The 23,587-nt window shown below is 38.1% G+C and overlaps 1 protein-coding gene across 1 annotated transcript in view; it reads left to right on the top strand.

Moving 5' to 3' along the window:
- The window catches only part of dpr1 (defective proboscis extension response 1), a 637,236-nt gene extending 615,883 nt beyond the window's left edge, over nt 1-21,353 (top strand). The window contains exon 6 of the mRNA XM_033480167.2: nt 16,621-21,353. Coding sequence (XP_033336058.1) covers nt 16,621-16,724 — 104 coding nt within the window. The 3' untranslated portion in view covers nt 16,725-21,353. The remainder of the gene's footprint in view (nt 1-16,620) is intronic.
- The last annotated feature ends 2,234 nt before the right edge of the window (nt 21,354-23,587 follow it).

The following is a 23,587-nucleotide window of genomic DNA, read 5'->3' as shown; positions in this document are numbered from 1 at the left end:
ATTTCCCAACACGTTCTCACGCAGACTTCGTAACTTGTTGAAATTAACAGTCGAGTCTATTTTACAAACATGTTCCCCGGTCGTATGTGTACGTTCATTAAATATACAGGGTGAATTGTAAATATAATTAAATATAATAATTAAAATAATAAATAATATAATAAAATAATAAATAAAATAATAAATAAAATAATTAAATATAAGGGCGTCATCTTAATTTCTCTCGTAAACTACATGTCGTATAAAAAGATCTTTCGAACAAAAGCTGTTTGGTACAAAGACGAGCGTACGCGGCAACAATTTATTGTTTGCTATTTTCAACTGAAGAATATATCAATGAACATTCACTTTTCAACCCTTGCACCTTAATCATTTTTTATTCTGCAGTTAATAGACTATAATTGAATGTGGCATAATTGAATGTTGCACATCATAGTTAAAAAGCTCTGGGTGAGCCTGATATTTTAAAATAAAAAAGGAAAATAGCAACAAATTAACTAATTATTAATTGTTGTTTGTTCCTTTTTAAACGAAACAACTGTCGTTCGAAACATTTGTTTATTCATGTGGTTTACAAGAAAAATTAAGATAAGAAACTCGCCCTGTATCCTTCTAAAAAAAGTTTTAAAAAATAATTCTATTTAAACATTAAGTATATAAATACATCGACGATTTCAATAATACATTAATAATCGAGCATTTTAACAAATAAATTCTACCTGTAACGCGTTTTAATTCTGTAACGAATAAGTAATAATCGCAGTATTTTTGCAGTATTTATTCCTCTTTCCATCATTATCGTAATTCCTGTAATTTTACGATTACTTTGTTCCTGAGATATTCGTGTAATTATTATTCCAATGGTTCGATGTACAGGTACGATTACGCAATTTGCGTATCGCACGTATGAAACGCTTAATCATTTTTGAAACAATGAAATTCAATGCTGTCTCATTTATTTCGGATCGCGGCGGTATGTTTATGACGTATTTACCGTGAAAATGACGTTCCCGTTCGTTGTTAATTCCTGTCACAGATGAGCCTTCTTTCAGATATAATCCTCGTTGCGGGAGGGGGGCGTTGTCGATGGTGTGAGTTATTACTGCAATAAACAGAACAATACTACTTAGCCGGGCCGTAATTGTCATTGCGCTCGTCGAAACCGCGGGCTAATCGGAACTGAAACGGCTTTCCTTGCCCCCGCGTAATTTTCGTTTCATTCGAAAATGGTAATACGCGTATCCACGATGCGAATTAGAATCTGCGGCCCATCCGCGCATTTCACGCGATCATGCACAATGAATCTCCATTTACAACCCCTCCGCGGGTTATCCCTGTTTTTGGCAAAACCTGTCGCGATTGACTTTCTGCGGAACCGAGCGATCGGTAATTGATTAACGATCGCCCAACGTGACAAATTCGCACAACGACCGCGACACACGCCGACGGAAAATTCGCAGATCAAAGAAACGAATGGAAAGTGTCGATGTGGGAAGCTTCAATTTACTTAAAAAAAAATTAGCGTCGCAGCTGGAAATTGAGTGAACAATAAATTGCGTTAAAATATGAGAAATTAAGGAATAATCGATATTGTGTATTGATTTGATATTGTGCATGATTTGTAATATTAATGTTGAGAATTTTGAGATGGTAGACGTTCGGAAGAATTTATTAAGCTGGACAGAGAAGTGCAGGAATGTAAATAAATAATCGTGACAAAATAAAATAGCTGCGATTTGCCACACGAATTATATTCAAATATATCTTTTCAGAAGATTACAGTTTCCAAAATAATTGTTTTTTGCCACGAACATTTTTACAGCTGTGATCTTCGTTGGAAATTTTTATCTATTTTAATATTGATTTTAATGTCGAGATGTTCGAAAATTGCAGTTTCCAAAATAATAATCACGATTCTAAACACGTAATTTCTTGACGCTAATTCTGAATTAGATTCCGAAATTCATTTCTATTCAACATATCGAACAAACCGAATGTCACCGATATTATATATTATTTTATATTATTATTATATATTATATATTTATATAATATTATATAATAATATTTTATATTACTATTATATATTATATATTTATATAATAATATTTTATATTATTATATATATTATATTATTTATATTTATATTATTATTATATATTATACAAATTTCGCATCGTTGATTCAAATGACTTCGACGTTGTGGCAATCTTTGGAATCGACACACGGCAATTAACGTGCTAAACTCGTCTTTGTGATTTTCGTGCACCACGATGGAATTATAAACGACGATCACGTTCACACCAACGAGGAACAATGAACGCGCGAGCTTTCGTGGCATCGTTAACAAAACGACGGAAAAATTCGCCGAAGTTTTGTTTAGTTTCACGAGCCGGCAGCTTTTTGGAGAAACACCGGGCTATAATCATGTAGAACGTTCTGTTCGAGCAGTCCTATTGAGACGCAAAACGAGACCGACGTTCTTTGATCCAACATTGAAATTTCAGCAGCCGATCAAAGCCAAAGGTTCCCCGCGAAGGGCAGCGCGGCTTTGAGTGATCACGCGCCGCTAAATCCGTGAAAAAGGCTGCCGATTTTCCCGGTTTCCGCGCGCCTACCAACTATTAACAAAATCACGTGCCACGGTGAAACAAACTATACCGAACGAAATATTGTTTTCTCAGTCCATCGATCCCGATATCCTCGAATCGAAAGAACTTCACTTCCGTCGGAGCATCTTTTCCGAAAGCCGTTCCGGAAGAAGAAATCAAATGATTCTCGTTCAAAGAGCGTTCGTTCGTTGCACGAACCACGCGAACGCTTATTTTCATTTCTGAATGATTGTACCGAGTTGACAGTGGTGCAATAATATTATCAGATTAATTTTGATCAATTTAATGCATCATTTTCGCTATTGCGCTTTCGCTATTTTGCATAATTTTTGTCGTAAATGCGTCAAATCCGCGGTCTAGTAATCAGATCTCATGAATCATGTTGAACGCAAAATTAAAACATCAACACGAATCTCTCGCACAGTATTTTCGCGTGCGCAATTTTTGGAACATATCGCATAGCAATCTGAATCGCCTCTAACTGCTCATTCAACATCATTCGATTATTCGATTACACCAATTATGCGATCTTGATAAAAGATAACTCCGCGATATCTACACACACGTTTTTTTTCAGTTTTACGTATTTTCTAGTTTCACATGCTTTCCCGGCGAGATAACGTGACCATTGCATGCAGTTTTAACAGAAAATTGTGCTCGCGATATTTTCGCTACGTTCTGTATTAGCATATTAAAAAGAAAAAAAACATGACACTGGAATCCAATTTTTGCGAGAAAAGGTATTTATTGAGAGCTACGATGCAAACACAAAGTGTCCGTTTCGAGACTATCAGCATCTTTTGGCCACCGTGAACCGTAACAGAGCACGTTAATTATGTTTCCATGCTCTAGTTGCTATAAAAAGAACGTAAAACAGCTTGTAAATATAGCATGCACGCATTAGCATTCCAGAGAACCGATGGCAACGCGATTGTGTCTGTTCCAGTTAGAAAAGAATTTCGAACGCGTTTTAATTAAATTACATTAATTGAATGAACAGCCAAAAGGACGGCAGATCATACATATTCTTCATTTACGTACGAGTTGCAGGAACCTCCAATTAATTGCGCTGCGTATTTGAATAAATATTTAATAAACGCCTCGCAACCGTGCAGAGACGTTTATCTTACCGTGCTTTTCACACTTGCGAAGGCTGTTTGCGTAAGGGGAGGCATTCGGGCGATAATCGCGTACCAGTAATTTTCCAGAGACAATTAGGGGAACGCGTATTTCGATAGCATTTTTCACGCTGATCCGAATTACGTGAAAACTATTTCGCGAACTAATTTTGTTCGATAATAACGAAAATTTTATCTCGTGAGAGAATCATCAGATTCAAAAATCCATATTCGATTCTCGTCAACGTCGTGTACAGAAAATGCAGTAAAAATTTCAGCTGGAAATCTTGATTATCGTTCGAGTTATTTCAATTTTAGTGATAATTATTGGCACTACGGTCGTCTATGCATCGGTCAAAGTTGGGTAAATTTTAATTTGGATGATGGATAATAATGGATGAATATGAATGGATATGATGGATATGAATTATTCTTAATCGAATATTTTATTATACTTATTCGCATATTTCTGTACTCGAATGAATTATTCGCATGATTCTTTACGACGTCGAAGAGAATCGGATACAGCTTTCGAATTCGATAAAATCGAATCCGTGAAAAAGCAATTCTTTACATCGTCGACAAAATTAGTTGGCAAAATAATTTGCACGTAAATCGAATCAGCGTACAAAATGCTATCGAGATGCAGGTGAAATTTTCAACATTTTATCCGTAGAATTACTGGCAGTAATTGCTATAAATTACTATAAATTACCGGTACCAGCGAGACGGTAACGCGAGGTATAATCACAGATCGCCACAAATTAATTAATCGCGGCAATTAATCGGAACTATGCGATAGCCGTGAATCGGCTCACTTCCGTCGCCATTTTACACATTGTTGCAAATCCTGTATCCACGGTTCGATGGGTCACGGGGTTCAACATGCAACTGACCGCTTCGAAATGCTTTTGCACCCGTCGCTTCTCTCCTCAGGGCTTCTAGTTAACCTTCAACAGGAAGCTCCTAATCCTGCCGGAATTAATTTAACCGTGAAACGTGACGGCCAACCGGTCGTGGCTTTAATGCATCCACGGAAATAATGCGGCAGCCGCAGTTTCAAAGGACACATCCCCGCGACGACGACGACGACGCCGCCGCGCCGCGGCGCCCGCGTAATTAATGAAGACGAATTGGACCGCGTTTCTGCGCCTCGTCGCCGTTCCGAAAACGCGTTCGCCCGTGAAAGATTCTTCTTGCGGCGAACTCTGTTCCCTTGATTTCAGAAATTATTCGCATACGCATACGCGCATTCACCTCGATTAAATAACGAAGAATCGCTGCTTCCGCGTGTTTCCTTTTCATCCGCGCACGGTGCGCGAAACTTCTGTTATTATAGCGGTTGCACCGACTGCGAAACCGAGGTTCTCTGACCGAACCAGATGCTTCTCTGGATGCAACTGAATTCTTTCTTTCTTTTCATTTTTTTTTTTTTAATTAAGTTAGGGAACCCTTGCAGGGTTATTATTAGCTCTGTGCACATCGCTGCGCATAGAAATCATTTGTATGTACAAAGTTGGAAACGAACAAAAATAACATGAAATTATTTTAAGACTTGATATCGCTAAGAGTTATAACTTAGAGTTATACTTAACAATTCACTAAGAGTTATACTTAATAGAGTTATACTAAGAGTTATACTTCTATTCACTAAGAGTTATACTTAATATCGCTATAAGAGTTAATATCGCTGGAATTTTTTGGAGATTTTAGGCGGACCAGTTTACTGTACAATGACCAAAATACTTTTTCTTGATTTTGCTATTACTTGGAGTGACAGAAAGAAATTGCGTTTGTTAGCTTTTTTTATCTGAACTTGTAACGAAAATTTAAACAACGCGTTTCTTAGCTCTTTGGAACTTATGTGCATGCTAAAAATCTCATCGAGAGAAACTGTAGAAATTATAGAAATTATAGAAATTAATTATAGAATTTAATTATAGAAATTGCAGAAATTATAGAAATGAACAGCAAGAACAAATCGCGAAGAATTACTGAAGAGGCTAAAACGACTTACAACTTTTATAAATATATGAAAAATATGTTGAAAAATAAATATATATAAATTATATGAAAAATGAATATATGTAAATATAATATATGAAAACTGAATACATACAAAAAATATGGCAAATAAATATACACGAAACATATGACAAATAATTCGAGTGTCGAACAATCAAAATTAATTTGCAAGCGAGTTCGTAAGGTACTTTACTTTGGGATATACAAAGGCACTTAATTATCATTGTGGAAAAGGTGCGATCTTAATTAGCCGCTTCGGAATCTCAGTATAGCGTAATCACGTATCTGGTTTGCCCTGTGGGGCATTGCACAATGCACTGCATCGGCTCCTTCGAAATCGGGAGGAACGAGGCCACGCCCACGCAAGACGTTCTACATTCTACAGAAACATCAAAAGCGGGTACATAGATGCTGTTCTACCGCTGTCGATGTCAAACTTGCAAGATCGAGAAGCTACTTTTCTTTGACGTCGTTCGCTCTGAAGTATTGGCCCGGAGGGACGCTCGGAGCGACTGGTTTAAAGCGAAGTTGCCATGTAGCAACAACAACTTAATCAAGAAAAATTGAATGCAGCGTGAAAAAGTCTGTTTTATGCTCGAGCAAATGCTGTCCGAGTTCATTCGATTAGCTCGTATGCGGTGCGAAAATTTTGAACACTGATATAATGTTCTCCTCGAATGTTTACTTTGAAGATAAGAAAAGACGTTCTTGCCGCTAATAATAGGAGATGCATTTATACAATATCTCAGTGTAGGCATAATTAAAATCGACCTCGTACGCAGTGTGCAAATTTGGAAAAATTGAAGCAATACTTACTTCGAGTATTTACTCTCAAAATGTAAAACGTCAGATTTCCTGCTGGTTGTAAGAGATGGATTTCTATATTCCAATTTCGACGTGATTAAAATCGATCTCTCGTATGCAGAATATAAATTTAGAGATCTGGAATACTGTTCTCTTCGAATGTTTCCTCTGAAAATAGGAGAAGCCATTTTTTGTTCCTGATAATAAGAGATGGATCGCTATATGTTTCGTTTCAGACATAATTAAAGTCGATCTCGCATGCAGAATATACATATATTTGGAAACCTGAAAAATAATATAAATAGAAAAAGTCACGTTCGTAGTTCACGCGATGTTAAAACTTTTTTAAAATATTCAACTAATACTGTAACGGATTCAATTCATTATAAGCAATCGTTCTAAATAAAAATTGCGTTTGATGAACGCTACGAGTGTCAAGAAAGACCGCACAATAGCGTCCCATCTTTCTTTGTATTTGCACTTTCGAGGTTCCCGGGGAGCCCTTCGATGCTTTCAAGTAAATTAATATCTCAGCGAGAGAAATTGCAGATAACCACGGAAATGTATACAATTAATCTGTTTACCGCTTCGTAGATTTGCGTAAGAAAAAAGTTTCCTACGCTGTAAATGCTCCTCTTATCTCTTGCTGTTCTTCGTATATCATTCTCCTTCGTTCCTTTATTCCCGGCGTATCTAACGAGTACCCTACTTATCTGCGAACCTCGTCCTTTTCTTCCGGTACGATTTTTCACGTGTTAAGCGTTTTTTTGCTTTTCACCGTTCGCTTCATCAGGCTAAGTTGCGAGTTCGCGAAGATATTCGTTAACCTACTCAGTTTATATTCTTCTCGCGAAAATTCCGAGCTACGGCATTTTCTCCCTAATTCGCGCTCAGATTGCGCACAAAAATGGACAATTTTTGGGAAAAGGAGATACGATCATTCGAGCACGGCGGCTACGTTTTCATAGTTACCGATTGTCAATAATTATGAAAACGAAACGCAAGCCTCCAATAATCGCATCTCCGCTTCTCAAATTGTCAATTTTTGTTTACAAGCTGTGCAATAATTGGAGATAAATTACTGTGTTATCGTTTGACGATTATAAAAGTTATGAAAACACTTTCGCGTGAATCTATTGAATAATTTACACGATCGGAGCAATTACTATTAAAAAAAAAAAGAAAACGGATCTGAATAAATTGGAGCTTGTCAGTTTTTCGAGGCAATTTTATCGCTCGAAATATGTGGTGTTAACACTGGTCGAATTAACAGCATACGATGATCACTAGACTGTGGATCTTTACGCGTGTACGGCATGCGCAGGTTTTTAAGATGCAAGCAAAATGCAGCGTTGTTGCGGTTTTCTTTTCTTTTCACAATGAGTAAGTTTTTAGTTCACGAAGCAGACTATACTTTTCATTTTAATTTCCGTAAAATCACCTGCGAGAATGTGGATTCGCATTTTCTGCATTCGCGACGAAATGGACATATTAGTTCAGATTTTTTCCAAATTTGCCCTTAGATTCTGCATCTTGCAATAGAAAATTCTGATTTCGCCAAGATCACTAAAATGTGATCGTTAAAGAAGGGGACAAATTTCAGCATAGCATATAGTACAGAATAATTTAACGCCGGATTAACTTAATCCGTCAAAATGTCGGGTCATTTTTAATTTACGATTATTCAGATTGCAAGGATGCATTCACGAGTTATTCATTATTCAATATATTGCTTGCGGCTAATGTTACGATAACGCTCGTTAAAAAATCAGAATAAATGTCCGACTGTTACTTTTACAAGCCAATATGAAACAGCTGCTGTCAACGTTAAGCTGCGCGATATTTTAGAAAACTTCGCGGTTTCTTCAGTCGCAGCTGGCGTTCCGATGCTTCGTCGATTAATGCATAGAAATTGAGCACTTAAGCAACCGAAATTACCGTCCGCCTTATAATAAAAGCCGGCGTAATCGACGGAAGTTAGTAAATACTCCGCGCACTTGACGAATCACCGGACATCTTTCATCGGCCGAAGTCGTGGCATCTTCCGGCAGTGTTAATGAGCTGCGGACGCGGCCCGAACCGCAATTATCTCGAGCGAAGTGCATGGATTCAGTCTCTCCTCCATGCACGATGAATGCACCGACCACCGTGGAGAAGGATAAATATTCAAATATGCGTAACAACACCGGAAGCGGAGCATCGTCACGATTTGTGTCCATAAGCAGATCGAAGAGTGAATCAAATTATGCTAGTCCCCGACTGCATAGTATAACGCGGGCAACCTTTTACGGCTGCGGGTTGAAATCGACCGAAATGCGACTTATAACCTAACCTGACTGATCTGTCCAGTTTATCTGTTGCGATCTCTTTTTGAAAAGTGTGCGAGTTACCGTAATTATTAGACTGCGAAATAATTTCTTCCTTTCTTTAATCATTTCGGTGAGTTGAAAATAATACAGAGATGTCCTTAAATTCGTTCAATATTTTCATTGTCTGAAATTTCACCGAGTCAAATTTATTATAAATCCATAAAATTCGCAATCTGTGTTTGATTGGTATTTTATTCGAATGCGACAGCTTTATAAAATATAGAATTTTCTAAAGAATATCGAAGTATATATCCTTCTTAACCATAACGCAAAATGTTGCCATTTCTTCGTGACGAGAATACTCGTCGAAAACAGCTAATTGATTAAGAAGACTTTTTCCGGGTATTTTCATTTTATAAACGATCTTTCCGTGAATTATAAAATCAATTTTATTGAGAAATCAATTGCGATACGTTTTTAAACATTAAACGTAAAAATTCCAAATTCTAATTACTAAGAATTATAATATAAGAATTAATAAAATCGAATTATTATCATTGTGAAGTTATCGAATGCGTTATAGACCCGCGGCTCATAGATTTCCCGGTCTCAAGCCAGCATGTAATAATCCATGAAAAGCAACTTTTTTCTACTTTCTAAGTAGCTGCATCGATTTTAGATGCTCACAGGCTGCTTGGCTGAATCCGAAATCGGAAACAGGCGCCTGTAATACTGGCTTTCCACGCGAAAGTAGACGTTGCAAGGAACATCGTCCAAGTGTGGCACGCTGATCTCGAATAAATTAGATCGCGGACTTTGCATGGATGCGTTGCATAGTTATTCGCAAGTTAAGGATGCTTCCTGAGACCCTGGACAACGCATTCCAAGGCCTCGACATGAGGATCCCCTGATCCAATTTATATACGTATATATAAATTATAATATTATATTATATTTATATTATATTTATATTATATTATATTTATTTTATATTTATATATAAAGTTAAGGTTACTTCCTGAGACTCTGGACAACGCATTCCAAGGCCTCGAAATACGGCATCGAGGATCCCCTGACCCAATTTATATACACATATATAAATTATAATATTATATTATATTTATATTATATTTATTTTATATTTATATATAAAGTTAAGGATGCTTCCTGAGACCCTGGACAACGCATTCCAAGGCCTCGAAATACGGCATCGAGGATCCCCTGACCCAATTTATATACATATATATAAATTATAATATTATATTATATTTATATTATATTTATTTTATATTTATATATAAAGTTAAGGATACTTCCTGAGACCCTGAACAACGCATTCCAAGGCCTCGAAATACGGCATCGAGGATCCCCTGATCCAATTTATATACGTATATATAAATTATAATATTATATTATATTTATTTTATATTTATATATAAAGTTAAGGATACTTCCTGAGACCCTGGACAACGCATTCCAAGGCCTCGAAATACGGCATCGAGGATCCCCTGATCCAATTTATATACATATATATAAATTATAATATTATATTATATTTATATTATATTTATTTTATATTTATATATAAAGTTAAGGATGCTTCCTGAGACCCTGGACAACGCATTCCAAGGCCTCGAAATACGGCATCGAGGATCCCCTGACCCAATTTATATACATATATATAAATTATAATATTATATTATATTTATATTATATTTATTTTATATTTATATATAAAGTTAAGGATGCTTCCTGAGACCCTGGACAACGCATTCCAAGGCCTCGAAATACGGCATCGAGGATCCCCTGACCCAATTTATATACATATATATAAATTATAATATTATATTATATTTATATTATATTTATTTTATATTTATTTTATATTTATATATAAAGTTAAGGATGCTTCCTGAGACCCTGGACAACGCATATTCCAAGGCCTCGAAATACGGCACCGAGGATCCCCTGATCCAATTTATATACATATATATAAATTATAATATTATATTATATTTATTTTATATATATACAATGACCAATTTCGGTGGACTCGAATCACGCGGAAATGGTCCTCGCCTCTTTAATCCGACCTTATACCTTAACCGAGATATAGAAAATTCAAGCAACGTGGAAAATTGTATCGACTACGCAGCGAGTCGGTAAATGTTTGCCATCCGAGAATTCGAGGAGCGGTGGCACGTATCGCACGTGTCGAATCGCTGATCGCGGTCGGACAGGTTTGAAAAGACATCGAGAGACCGGTAAGTCGGTCTCGTTCCCATCGAATCCGACGTGTATTCACCGGTAATTTCACGGGCAGCCAGCGCCGAGGCCGAAAGTGGCCCCGTAAACTTTAAATGTATTATTTATCGCGGGAACGGCCGTGTGATTTATCGCGAGCCACCGGCCGGCTTGTATTTCTTTTTTTTTGTTCCCAGGGGCGCGGTTTCGTCCGCGGCGCCGCGCGGCGAAATAAAATTCCGATTGTATTTTGAACGCGGGAGACAAGTGCTGGCTGGCCCGCCTCCGCTAATTTCGACGCACGGCTTACTTACAGTTGCACATCACGCGCAATACGATTTATGTCACGTGCAGGGGCTCGTGACGAGGCTCCGCCGCGGTGGCCTCTGCAACGGGGCGCGCACCCCTTACGTGGTAATCTCATCCGAAAATATTGCGAGCGCGCGACGGACGCGGCCGCAAATTTACAAGTAGCACGTTTCGAATCAGCTTTATGAGATTCGGATCGTCTGCCGCGGACGTCGCGCTTTATTGTTCCCGGATCGTGCCGCGTTGCTGCGTTCGCAGCTACTCATTGCATATGCAATCAATACCGAGAATAAGTTCGAATCGAGAGAGCCGGTGCGCTCGAGTGCGAAGCGAGATTGCTTTGCCGCGACCAACTTTTCCGTCGTTCGAATTATTTTTATTGTTCCCATCCCGGTGTTCAAACCTTGCCGCACGATTTCGTTCGGAGCTACGACCACCAGTACTTTGTTCGCCTTGAAGAGGCTCGAATATGTAAAAGAAATGTGTACAATTAATGTATTTTAGTGAATTAACTTTTGAGCGGTGATCAGATTTTTTATAGCTTGTTTTCGGGGCTGGTGGGTCGTCGATTTGATGCACGCCATTAATCGGTGGTTAAATGAAAATTGCAAAGAGCTCCATGGTATTTTGTGCATTTTGTTACGTTCTTGGAAGTAACGAGGCTTTCGACTATTTTATGTATGTTAATTTATGCTGCAATACTCGATATAATATCTCGTTATTATTATAGTAGTTATTATAAGAAGGAAGAGAAACGACTAACGTTCGTATTTACGCACCATCAATTTTTATGCACCGTCGAGATCATTAAGATCTGCTTTGTTATTTCATCCAGTCCACTATAATGCATCGAAGCCAACAAATCGTGTTCTGATCTGAACTTTTTATGAGCAACGCATGCAGATCGAAGTTGGGCATTATTCGAATAAATTCGTCGAACAGAATTTCATTCCAATAATACATCGAATAAGTTCATTGGATACAATTTTATTGGAGTAATATTGCGAATAAAATTGTATTCGGATAATATATGGAATAAGTTTTATTCGAACAATATATCGAATAAATTCTTCGAATAAAATTTTATTCGGATAATATATGGAATAAATTTTATTCGAACAATATATCGAATAAATTCTTCGAATAAAATTTTATTTAGATAATATATGGAATAAATACTTCGAATAAAATTTTATTCGAACAATATATCGAATAAATTCTTCGAATAAAATTTTATTTAGATAATATATGGAATAAATACTTCGAATAAAATTTTATTCGAACAATATATCGAATAAATTCCTCGAATAATAAATATTATATAATAAATATTATTCGTTATTCGAATAAAATATGCCCAACTCTGAAATAAATAAATAAATATTTGATCGTTTAAATTCCTCGAATGAAATTTTATTCGGACAATATATTAAATAAATTCTTCGAATAAAATTGTATTCGATTATATCGAATAAATTCCTCGAATAATAAATATTATATAATATTATATAATAAATATTATTCGTTATTCGAATAAAATATGCCCATCTCTGAAATAACTAAATAAACAACTATTTGATCGATCACAAGAATGAAATTTTCATCGCGAGCCGAACTCGTAGCAGTACAGGGTGTTAAGATAAAAGCAAGAAGATTAAACGGACGTAAAGGAAATGGCAAACGCGTAATTCCTTCGTGAGCCGATCGATCGGCGCGATCGTCGTCGTCAGTTCGAACGTCGACATGAATTTTGCATCGGGAATTAAGACGCACGACGACGACGATGACGACGACGACGAAGACGACGACGTTTATCGCTGAGACCGTCAATTTCAAAGGACGCCAGCCGCCGCGGCGACCTCCCCCTTTAAACCAATGCGACAGAGCAGGAATTAGATCATCGATTAGATGGTTAATTATGGAATTGCGTCGGACAGACATCATACGAGTAATTCGATGTTTCCAGTTGGAATACTCGTGCCGGGAATTGCGCATCGTTACGAGCCGCACACCGCCGAAAATATAATTAGTTAACGTCGATAATTAAAAGCATTCGGTACGGGTTTCACGTAGCATCGGCGAGATTTCATTGGCCCGTGAAAATAATTAAATATTCTATTATCGGCGAACGGCTTGTCCTGACGGGGTATTTCGGTATCCATTAGACTATTAGAGTATGCAACAGATGCGTCCGGGTGAGTTCGACAAACGCTTCCGGTTCCCGTAAATTATAGCATCTTCGCGCGACGAGCTGCTTCCGACACTGAATACTCTTTCGAAATCGATGGATATTTATTATGTATGCGAAAGAATATTTCCGGTATCGGTTTACTATTTTTGACCGATCAAAATTATCAAAAGAAACAATTTATTTTTATTTGATTTCTGCTTCTTGCAATTATCTTGGACAAATTTTATCTTACAGAAAGATCCACGGATAATGAACGTGTTCGAAATACTTCCCTGATCTAAAAAATTAAAAGGAAATTATTTACCGTGATTCACTTTTCGAGTGTTACTTTTAACTTTAATCAAAACCAATAATGCTTGTCAATTACTAATTTCAACGCTGTCAATTGAGCCGTTTATTTTGAAAGTGGCATAAGTCACTTTACCGTAATGAAAAGCGGTGATTCTTTAATGTTTATACGAAATTATTTATACTGAGGAAAATATCAGTATCCTGAGATAACAAATACAAGTAAATCTTCTCGAAAGTTAGCATCCATATTTTGAAACGTGTTCAAACGCGAACCCTTAAATATATCGACTTAAAAACAAAGTGACTTATGCCACTTTCAAAATAAACGGCTCAATTATTACTTATTTCCTCTACAGTTTATCTGCGACATCAACTGCCTAAATCGTTCAAAGGGTTACGACGAGCAAGTTGCGTGCTTAACCCTAGAAAGATAACCATATGACAACGTACGTAAAAGATAACCATACGCTTCAGAGGCGCATGCTTTTCTAAGGCGTCAATTTTATACTAACAATGGATATTTATTTAAGTTAATCTAGTCATTTTAAAGGTTTGGCATTATTGTAAAAATAAAATGCATTTCTATTATATTTTTGTTATATTTTAAGTAATTTTAAACTTAAATCACTAGACCTCTATGAAAAATTAACAAAAATCAACAGTCTTCGCAGGCGCCTCTGCGACGTAGGTTATCTTTCTCGGGTTAAAATACCTGATCCATTTAAAGGGTGCCCAGGATCCGCTTCGATTTATCCCCGGAACACTGAAATCTGCTATATGCAATTACCATCTAATTGCCTATACGAAATGGACATCTAATCTAGTATACATCATGGTTCTCCCGTAGCCGATAGCAGTAATTCTCTGGCTTATCCCGTCAACGAACATTACTCCACCGGGCGGCAATTATCGAGAAATCAATCAAGAATGCGACTGCGGCCGAGAACATTCCCCGCATACACATTCAATTCCGTTTGTTAACGCGTCTCCGTCCGTTAAATGCTTTACTCCCTTTCGTTTCGCTGTCCTCGCAACATTCCCAAATAGTACGCTACGGACAATAAATGTATTATACTCGTTGGTAGACCGCGGGTCTTTGTGCATTTATGGCGTTTTTGCGCATTTCTAAACTGTTAGGAGACACGCGTATTCGCAAACGTTAATGACATTGCCGTATTACTTTTACGGTGTTGTTTTTTTTTTGTATATTCTAACAAAATCATTTGAACAAATTAATATACTTATACGAAACAATGAGCTTGCAGTAATAGTATCAAAAATGGCAGAATATTTTAGGGTTAATTTCCATCCCTTAAAGCGAATTTATGTAATATAAATTATAAATTGCGGATGGCATATACAGGATGTCCCGAAATTATTGTACAAGCGGGAAATTAAGGATTCCTGAAGTTATTTGAAGTAACTTTTTCCTGAGCGAAAATGCAATCCGCGGCGCCGTTTACGAGTTATTGACGAAAAACAGTAACCAATGAGAGGCGAGCTCGGCTGGCGCCCCGCCCTCGCGACCACGAAGTCCAGTTCCACTTATTGGCTAAGCTGTCTCGCGCCAGCTAATCTCGCCTCTCATTGGTCATTGTTTTTCGTTAATAACTCGTAAACGGCGCCGCGGATTGCATTTTCGCTAAGGAAAAAGTTACTTCAAATGACCTCAGGAACCCCTCATTTCTCGCTTGTACAATAATTTCGGGACATCCTATATACATATCTGCGTACTTAATACAGTAAATTTTCTCTAATTGAAGGTGCATAAAAATAGACAATTTTGGAAGAGGAGATACGAGTATTTGTATAATTGTTGACAATCGATAACTATAAAAACGAGCCACAAGGCTCGAATAATCGTATCTCCTCTTCCCAAATTGTCAATTTTTGTGTACAATCTGAGTGTCAATTAGGGAGAATTTACACTGTAGACACAAGTGGTCCATCTCCTTATACATCACATAACGCAATGCAATAAAATAAAATAAAATAAAACAAAACAAGAAAATGAAATAAAATGGGATAGAATAAAATACCATAAATTAAACTCGAATAAAATACCATAATTTACACACAACGAATTCAAAATTATACCATTACTAAACTACTAACACTATTCATAACAACTCACACAACTATATACACATATATTATAATATTATACACATATATCCGCATATGCTCTACGTATCCCCAAAGTTTCAGAGCTTCTCGTATTTCGGTAAGGTTACCGGAATGCAAAAGGATTAAACTAATAGCTACCGCGTTAACCTCTGACAATCTAGTTTCGGTTTGCTCGATCAAACGACTTCGACAATCGAGGGTATTTTCGGTTTAATAGAAGCTGCTTGCTTCTGGTGCTGCGACTTCGGCAAGTTCGCGAACGCGACAGCAACGAAATTGCCAGGAAACGTAGATAGAAAGAAAAAAAACAGGCCATAAGTAGAATCCGACATCGAATGATTCGCTTCTGCGAGTAGTCTCGTAGAGCGGCGCCGAGGCACGAATATAAATCAAGATCCCGTCGGATCGCGTGCGACAGAGCGATAGAAAAGCGACGACGAGGGTAAACGGTAGAGATCTCTGTAACCGGGATTCGCGACTCGATCCCGGCGGGATCGCGTAGTAGAAACGCGTGGGAGGCGAATCTGGTCGCAAGTGTTGCCGGAAGTTCAGGCCGGACGCTAATCCGATGCTTGTTGTTCTTGTTCCAGGGGAGCATCCAGCTGCAATGCAGCACGGCAACACGGCAGCAGGCTCGCCGACATCGAAGACGGTCCTCGTGATGCTCGCCTTCTTTTTGGGTCAATTGAGATAATGTGTGTGTTCGCGTACGTGTCGTCTGCGCGTGTGTCCACGAGTGAGCTGTCCACGAACGCGTGCGTGTGCGTATGCATGGGAACATGTGTGTGCGTATGAGCACGAGACCGGATCTCGACACGATGAATCTTATTGCCCGAGTGTTAGGTGAAATTCGATGGATCGTCGGACACAATAAGACATGTAGAGTCGTACCACCCCTCCCCCCCGAACCACCCTCGCCCCTTTCACACCGGCCCCAAACCCGCACCCGTCGCCGTTTGTGTCGCGATCGAGGATCGCGATCGATGATGTGTCGAGGAGCGATCATCGGTGAAGAAGTTCTCTCGCGCGCTCCATCGAGACGGATCCCTCTCAGGAGAAGCGAGTCGGTGAGTTCCTTCCTTTTCCGTTCGCCGGATCTTCAAAAGGGAATCGTCGATCACAGAGCGTGATGCCACTCGTTGTTTTACGAAACGTCGCCGCGATCGTTCGATTATTTTCCATCGCGCAGCTACGGGTGCCGCACGGCGAATCCGCGTGGCACGGAGAATTCAGCGAAACGTAATCCTCCCTGATCAGCGATCGACGGCTGCGATCGCGGCGCGACGCGAATCGAATGGCCGGCGAATGGTCATATTTGTTCGAGCAATCGGAAGTTGCGATTAATAAATAACAGGTGTAATCAGACCGACCGAGAATGCGATTAACCGGCTAATCACGGAACCATTACGCTTCGGATTATCGTCGAAGCTATAAGTTCATTACGCCGTCACGCGTCATTGTGCCGCGTCCGCGTTGCTCATCCCCGGCACGGTATCCGGAACGGATACTTTTTTCTTTTCTGTCGAACTGCGCGCGACGCTACGATCGCGAACGTTAATCGTCGCTTTTTGTTACCGTGATTATCGTTATCGCCGGCGAGAGATACCGTCGATCGACGGTCGATTTTTGTTGGCGGACGTCATATTGCACAGCACTGGCAAACCGTTCCCCGAAACGATCGTGGCTAATTCGTCTCGTAATTGGACACAGGAACTGCGTCGACATTTGTTTGCGTTTTAATAAGTAATTTCAACGAGTTAGGAATAGACTGCGGATCTTTGTGCGATGATAAAAGTGTTCTTTTATCAATTGCAGCAAACGAGAACCAAATAGGAGTTCCTTTGTTTCTTTAGTCAGTTCAGTATGGTGAAAATAATTCATGAACAATGTTAAGGTTTTAGAATTTGTCCGATCTTTTAACACTAAACCTACCACGGTCGAAATGACCGATTTTTTTATTTTACGATGCTACAAACTTTGGAGACTTCTTCGTGGAAAATGATTGAATAAATTATATTATTGAAAACAAGCCTCATAATGAAAACTTCACAAAATCCAAGCGAATTCTATCTTTTCACTCTTATGAGTCAATGCACGCTGATCGTCATTACAGGTCGGTTGGTTTAGTGTTAAATTTCATCTATTAATTTTCACGATAAACGAATCAAATCCGCAGTCTAGTTGTAAATCATGTAGTATCGAATAATTCGATTTTTGTAACAGCAGTCAGTGTTTCGTGCTTCGTTCGCGCATTTTTTCTCGCGAATGCAGAAAATCCGCAGTCTCGTTGTTGCAATTCGAAAAGAACGAGGCAAGTGTAACGGTAATGTTGCGAGCCGTACGACTGCGCGTGCAGCATTATTTTCGTCTGGAATTTTCGTGTCTTTGTTACGTGCTCGGGACAAAATGACGTGCGTTAAAGCGAACCGTAATTTTTTCATTGTAATTCATATTGTTTGAAATCGGCAGGACATGTTAGCGAATATCGGGTAGAATTCCGTGTGTCTCATTTCCATGCGTGAATGCATACGGTATGCCACTGGTTCGTGCGAAAGTAAGAGAAACTGCGGGCAAGTAACTGCGGACGCGAACACGAGTACTGCAAAGCGACACATTTTGCAACGTGATAACTCTGTTTCAGGAAACACCGCGGAGAGACGTAACAATTTTCAATTATATTTCGCGACGTGATCGATCATCGGGAACAATGTAGCTTGAGCAAATGAATAATTCCGATGAAGTTTGCATTCATTAATTAAGAGAAGTATAAGAGAGGAAGCTTATTTTCCAGAACAACGCGTGTTCGTAGTTTTCTCTGCGAAATTGTCTTCTCTCATAAATATTAATCGTAACAAAGAGAATTTCAAATAATTCACAGAAAGGTTGACAAACGAAAATGATTATTTCCGTTACGTTCCAAGAAAATACTATTTCAATTCATCATTCTTTTTGCACCATACAACGGAATATTATTATTACAAATTCGACGAAAAATTGGAAGAACGTCGTCGCGATCACGCGATTCGCGAATTTCGTTAACGAAGGGCATTCGGGCAAAAATCAACCGGTAATTTTCCAGATAAAATTTTCGAACTGCGCATTCATGACAGCGACTTTTACGCTGATTCGGATCACGAGCGAATTATCTCTCTCGTCAACTAATTTTTCTGACAAATGAAAAGGATTTTTTGCCGTGGAAAAACAGGTCGGATTGAAAAATCCGTAACCGATTCTATTCGATATCGTGTACGCAGACTGCGGCAAAAGTTTCAGCTCGAGAGCTCGGCTATTGTTCGAGTTATTACAATTTTTCGTGATAATTGTAGGTGCTACGGGCCGTTTATGTACCTATCGGAGTTGGACAAAATTTGATTCGTATCACTGACAAGAGATAAACGATAACGAATGCAATTCAATGTCGACACCGTCGAATAAATATCGGATAAAAATGTGTCCGAATAAGATTTCACTCGAGCAAGAATTCGTACGGGAAATAATCGATTCGAATGAAAATGATGAAATGCAAAGTGTCTTCATCAATCATTGGTAATTGCTTGAAATAGATCGTCCGTCGACCGGCCGTTTCAGCCCCGCGGAGCCGCGCGAAATAAAGGAACCGCGTCGACGGCATTGTTACAGATCGCGAAGGCAAGGATCCCGGATGAAAAACTCCATTATCGAATTTTATTTCTGTTCCGTGCGCTAGTTTCGTAACTGGTTCACGCGGCGAAACGAACGAACAATGTTGCCGCGTGATCGGTGGATGTTAGCGGGTACATTTTAAGGGAATTAAAGACCGCTGATGAAAAAAGTTTCCCGTTTAATACCGCGACGGGCGCGAACGACGTTATTTCCCGGCGACGGAATTTTCGAATCGCGCGCGACGGTTTCCGAAAGATTGAAGTCGATTGGCAAATATCGGAAAAAATCTGTCCTTCTCTTTGTTTCGTGTCCAGGATTTGCGTGCCGTCGCAACAACGAGGAAATTGATAGAAGAAAATTCGCAAGTAGAGAGATATTTATATGAACGATCGTGTGTCGGTGTAACAAAGAAGATAATGAAGGAAAATTGGATTTAAAAAAATATCTGCGCCAAGGGTCGTGCGTTGATATAGGAAGACGAGAAAAGCTAATTGAAGTAGAGAAATGTTTACGTCGAGGATCGTGTGTCGATAAAACAAAGTAACAAATTGGAGCGAACAAATAATTAAGTGTTGTACGAATTTATGGCACGAGAGACGTTTGAGAATTCTATCCATCGCAGGAACTTGAAAATTGCAGACGAAAATATTGATTTTCCGAAGGGGTTATTTTATTGACGACAAGTTTGCAGACAAATTCTCATCAGTAAGATTCTGTTTGCACCCTGCTTGTGTAATTCTGTTTATGCGTGTCTGCGCAGAATGATTTACTATCGTCAATAATCCGACAAATTCTGTATAATTTGTTGCACAGAAGTTGCCATCGACGATCGAATTTATGCTTTCTTCGATATCCGTTTTATTGATTTCGATAATTCTGTACACATTTGCTGCTGTTAATAATTGTGCAACATTGAGGGTGTGTTCGTAATTTGCCGATGTCACAGCGTTGACTGGTTCAATTTTTGAACAAATTTCGTTGAAATTGTTCATTTCATTGCGCTATGACAAACCGTGATTCACAATTGGTGAGAGAGATATACTAAATTCCTTATTTGGCAGCGAGAAGTAAAAACGTTAACAAATGCAAAATTATACTTCGTCTTCGATTTGCGGTGAGAAATACAAATCAGTATAATTATTGAGAATAAATATTCTTTTGGATAATAACGTTCTTTCGAATGTGTAACAACATTCGGATCTTTATTATTTTACCATACATTATTTTCTAAACGAATAACGAAATGATAATAACCGTACCTTCGATTTTTGATTACGATCAAGTGCAATTTTATTGGAACGATAAAACAGGCGCCGCATGCTTCGAAATTGCACTGTGAAGTTTCGATCATCGGCGTAACACGAATCCGTAAAAGAAAAGGCCCGATGATCCGTGATGATGATCCGATGATCCGATGATTCGATGGATCACTTGATTCGCGAATTTACTGTATCTCTGTCACGGCCGACGAACGAAACGCAAGATCCGTGTACAACAAATTCAGCTCAATTCGTGCTCTATTACAATTTAACGAAACCGATTATGTACGAGTTTTTTATGACGTATTAATATACCAACGCACAATTGTATATAAGTTACGTCGTGTAGTTAACGTCGACCATGAAGCATCATGTATCATAGCGAGTTAGTGGTAAAAACAAAAGCATTTATTGTATCGTTACGACAACGGTTAATGATTTTTATGTTTTCTAATATAACGTGCATTACTAATATAATTCCGTATAATTAAGGGTCGCTGGTTCGAGCGACGATTCAAGTATCAGCAACGATTCATTTTAATACAACCTATCGATAAATCGGTGATTAATATTACGTCGCTTGCGAATATTACAGTATCTATATGTGGAATTTCTTGTTGTTACAACGACAGGCTAAATCTTCGAACGGTGCGTTTCGTATTCTCAATTTTTTGTGTGGAACAAGTTTTCTGAAAATGACGTGAAAATGACGTGAAAATAATTTTCTGTGAAAATTATCTTCGAATGAATTTATACGTTCGAATTTATATGTTAGCAATCCGTTATGTTTGTCAGTTTACACGCGTGTTTTTTTCTTACTAAACAGTGCATTTACAATATCATCATCCGAGTGTAATTAGACTGCAGATTCGACGCATTTGCATCGCATGCGAGTACATACATTGGCAAAAGCCTTGTTTGAACGAGTCAGCCGTAGTCCGATTTTAATCATTTGCAATTGAACAAACAATTAACGGAACTCACGATCGATTGTGAAACTAAAGGATCAAATGCGCCAGGCGTTGCATTCGGGGGAAATAAATTCATTCGTTCGGTTTCTGTACAGTGTTCTGTTCGCTATTGTAATCGATTAACGGAGAATAAAGTTGTATCGCTACGTGTATGTTCAGGAAACGTATTAGCCTCGTAGACACGTTGATATTTTCTGCGACGACTCGCGATCGAAGAGGGCAAAAAAATAGACAACGATGGAGGCTGTTCGAAAGATACAAATGATCCATTCGTTTTTATCTGTAACGAATCTAAACGCTAATAAGAAGTCTCGTCGACGAAGAAACTCTTCGTTGGCTGGTTTGAAGATGCGCGAAACCCATCTTTGCTACGGGTGGCGAGCCATTTACACGATTTTGTACCCTTATAAGCGCCATGCTGGGTCTCGACGGACCCGCGCGTATACGTAATGTACTCACTTACGGATGATCTATCATTGTTCACGAAATTTCGAGTACGATGATTCTCCGCGAAAATAATATGTTAATTGTACGAGATGAAATTATAGAAGATGAAGTTTTTGTTTGGAGAAATGCTTTCGGAACTTTTCACACGTGTGCACTCCGATCTCGGAATAGTGGCTGGACTTGGGCAGAAAATAATAGAAATAATTAGCATGTGTTTAATTCAGTGAATTTTTAACACGTGAATTCAGTAGTTCGACGAATAATTCACTGCGTTTTATCACAATTTCTTTACTTTAGTTTGGTAATTGAAGAAGACGTCTTTGATATCTCCCGACACGATATTTTCTTCTTAATTCAATTGTAGTATCAAAATGTTCACGTTGGTATAAAACGTGTCGCAAATTATGCAAATTGCGATAAATGTTTCTCATCAATTTTATTCGTTTCGTGACGCTATGTTTTGCTGTTTGCATTTATTCACGTCTGAGTGAATAAAATCTAAAATACAGTGTACGTTCAACACGATTATAAATTTAATTTATACACGTTTGTTATTAGGTTCTATAAAAAATATTAACGCGATTAGAAGGAGAGCATTAAAAAGCATGCCGACAAAAATTGCTAAATAAAATTATAAACGATCCTAAAAGATCTCAGTTACATTTTTCTCGAAAGAGTCCATCGTTCAGACATTAATACCAAACAATTGTCCCAAATTACAGTGTACTTTCAACACGTTCTAAACGAAATCTGTGTACGTTTTATTTAAATTTCATAAAACAATCTATCGCATCTAGAAAGAATATATTAAAAAGCATGCTGACAAAAATTGCTAAATAAAATTATAAACGATCCTAAAAGATCTCAGTTACTTTTTTGTCAAAAGAGTCCATCGTTCAGACATTAATACCAAACAATTGACCCAAACTACAGTGTACTTTCAACACGTTCTAAATGAAATTTCTACACATTTTATTAAATTCCATAAAACAATCTATCGCGTCTAGAAAGAATACATTAAAAAGCATGCCGACAAAAATTGCTAAATAAAATTATAAACGATCCTAAACAATCTCGATCATATTTTTGTCACAAGACATTAACACCAGACGATTGTCCCAAATTACAGTGTACTTTCAACACGTTCTAAATGAAATTTCTACACATTTTATTAAATTCCATAAAACAATCTATCGCGTCTAGAAAGAATACATTAAAAAGCATGCCGACAAAAATTG

The sequence above is a fragment of the Megalopta genalis genome, chromosome 11, assembly GCF_051020955.1.
Source record: "Megalopta genalis isolate 19385.01 chromosome 11, iyMegGena1_principal, whole genome shotgun sequence".
Classification (NCBI taxonomy): Eukaryota; Metazoa; Arthropoda; class Insecta; order Hymenoptera; family Halictidae; genus Megalopta; species Megalopta genalis.
Note: the sequence above shows the minus strand (reverse complement) of the source record. Positions and strands in the feature narration are given on the sequence as shown.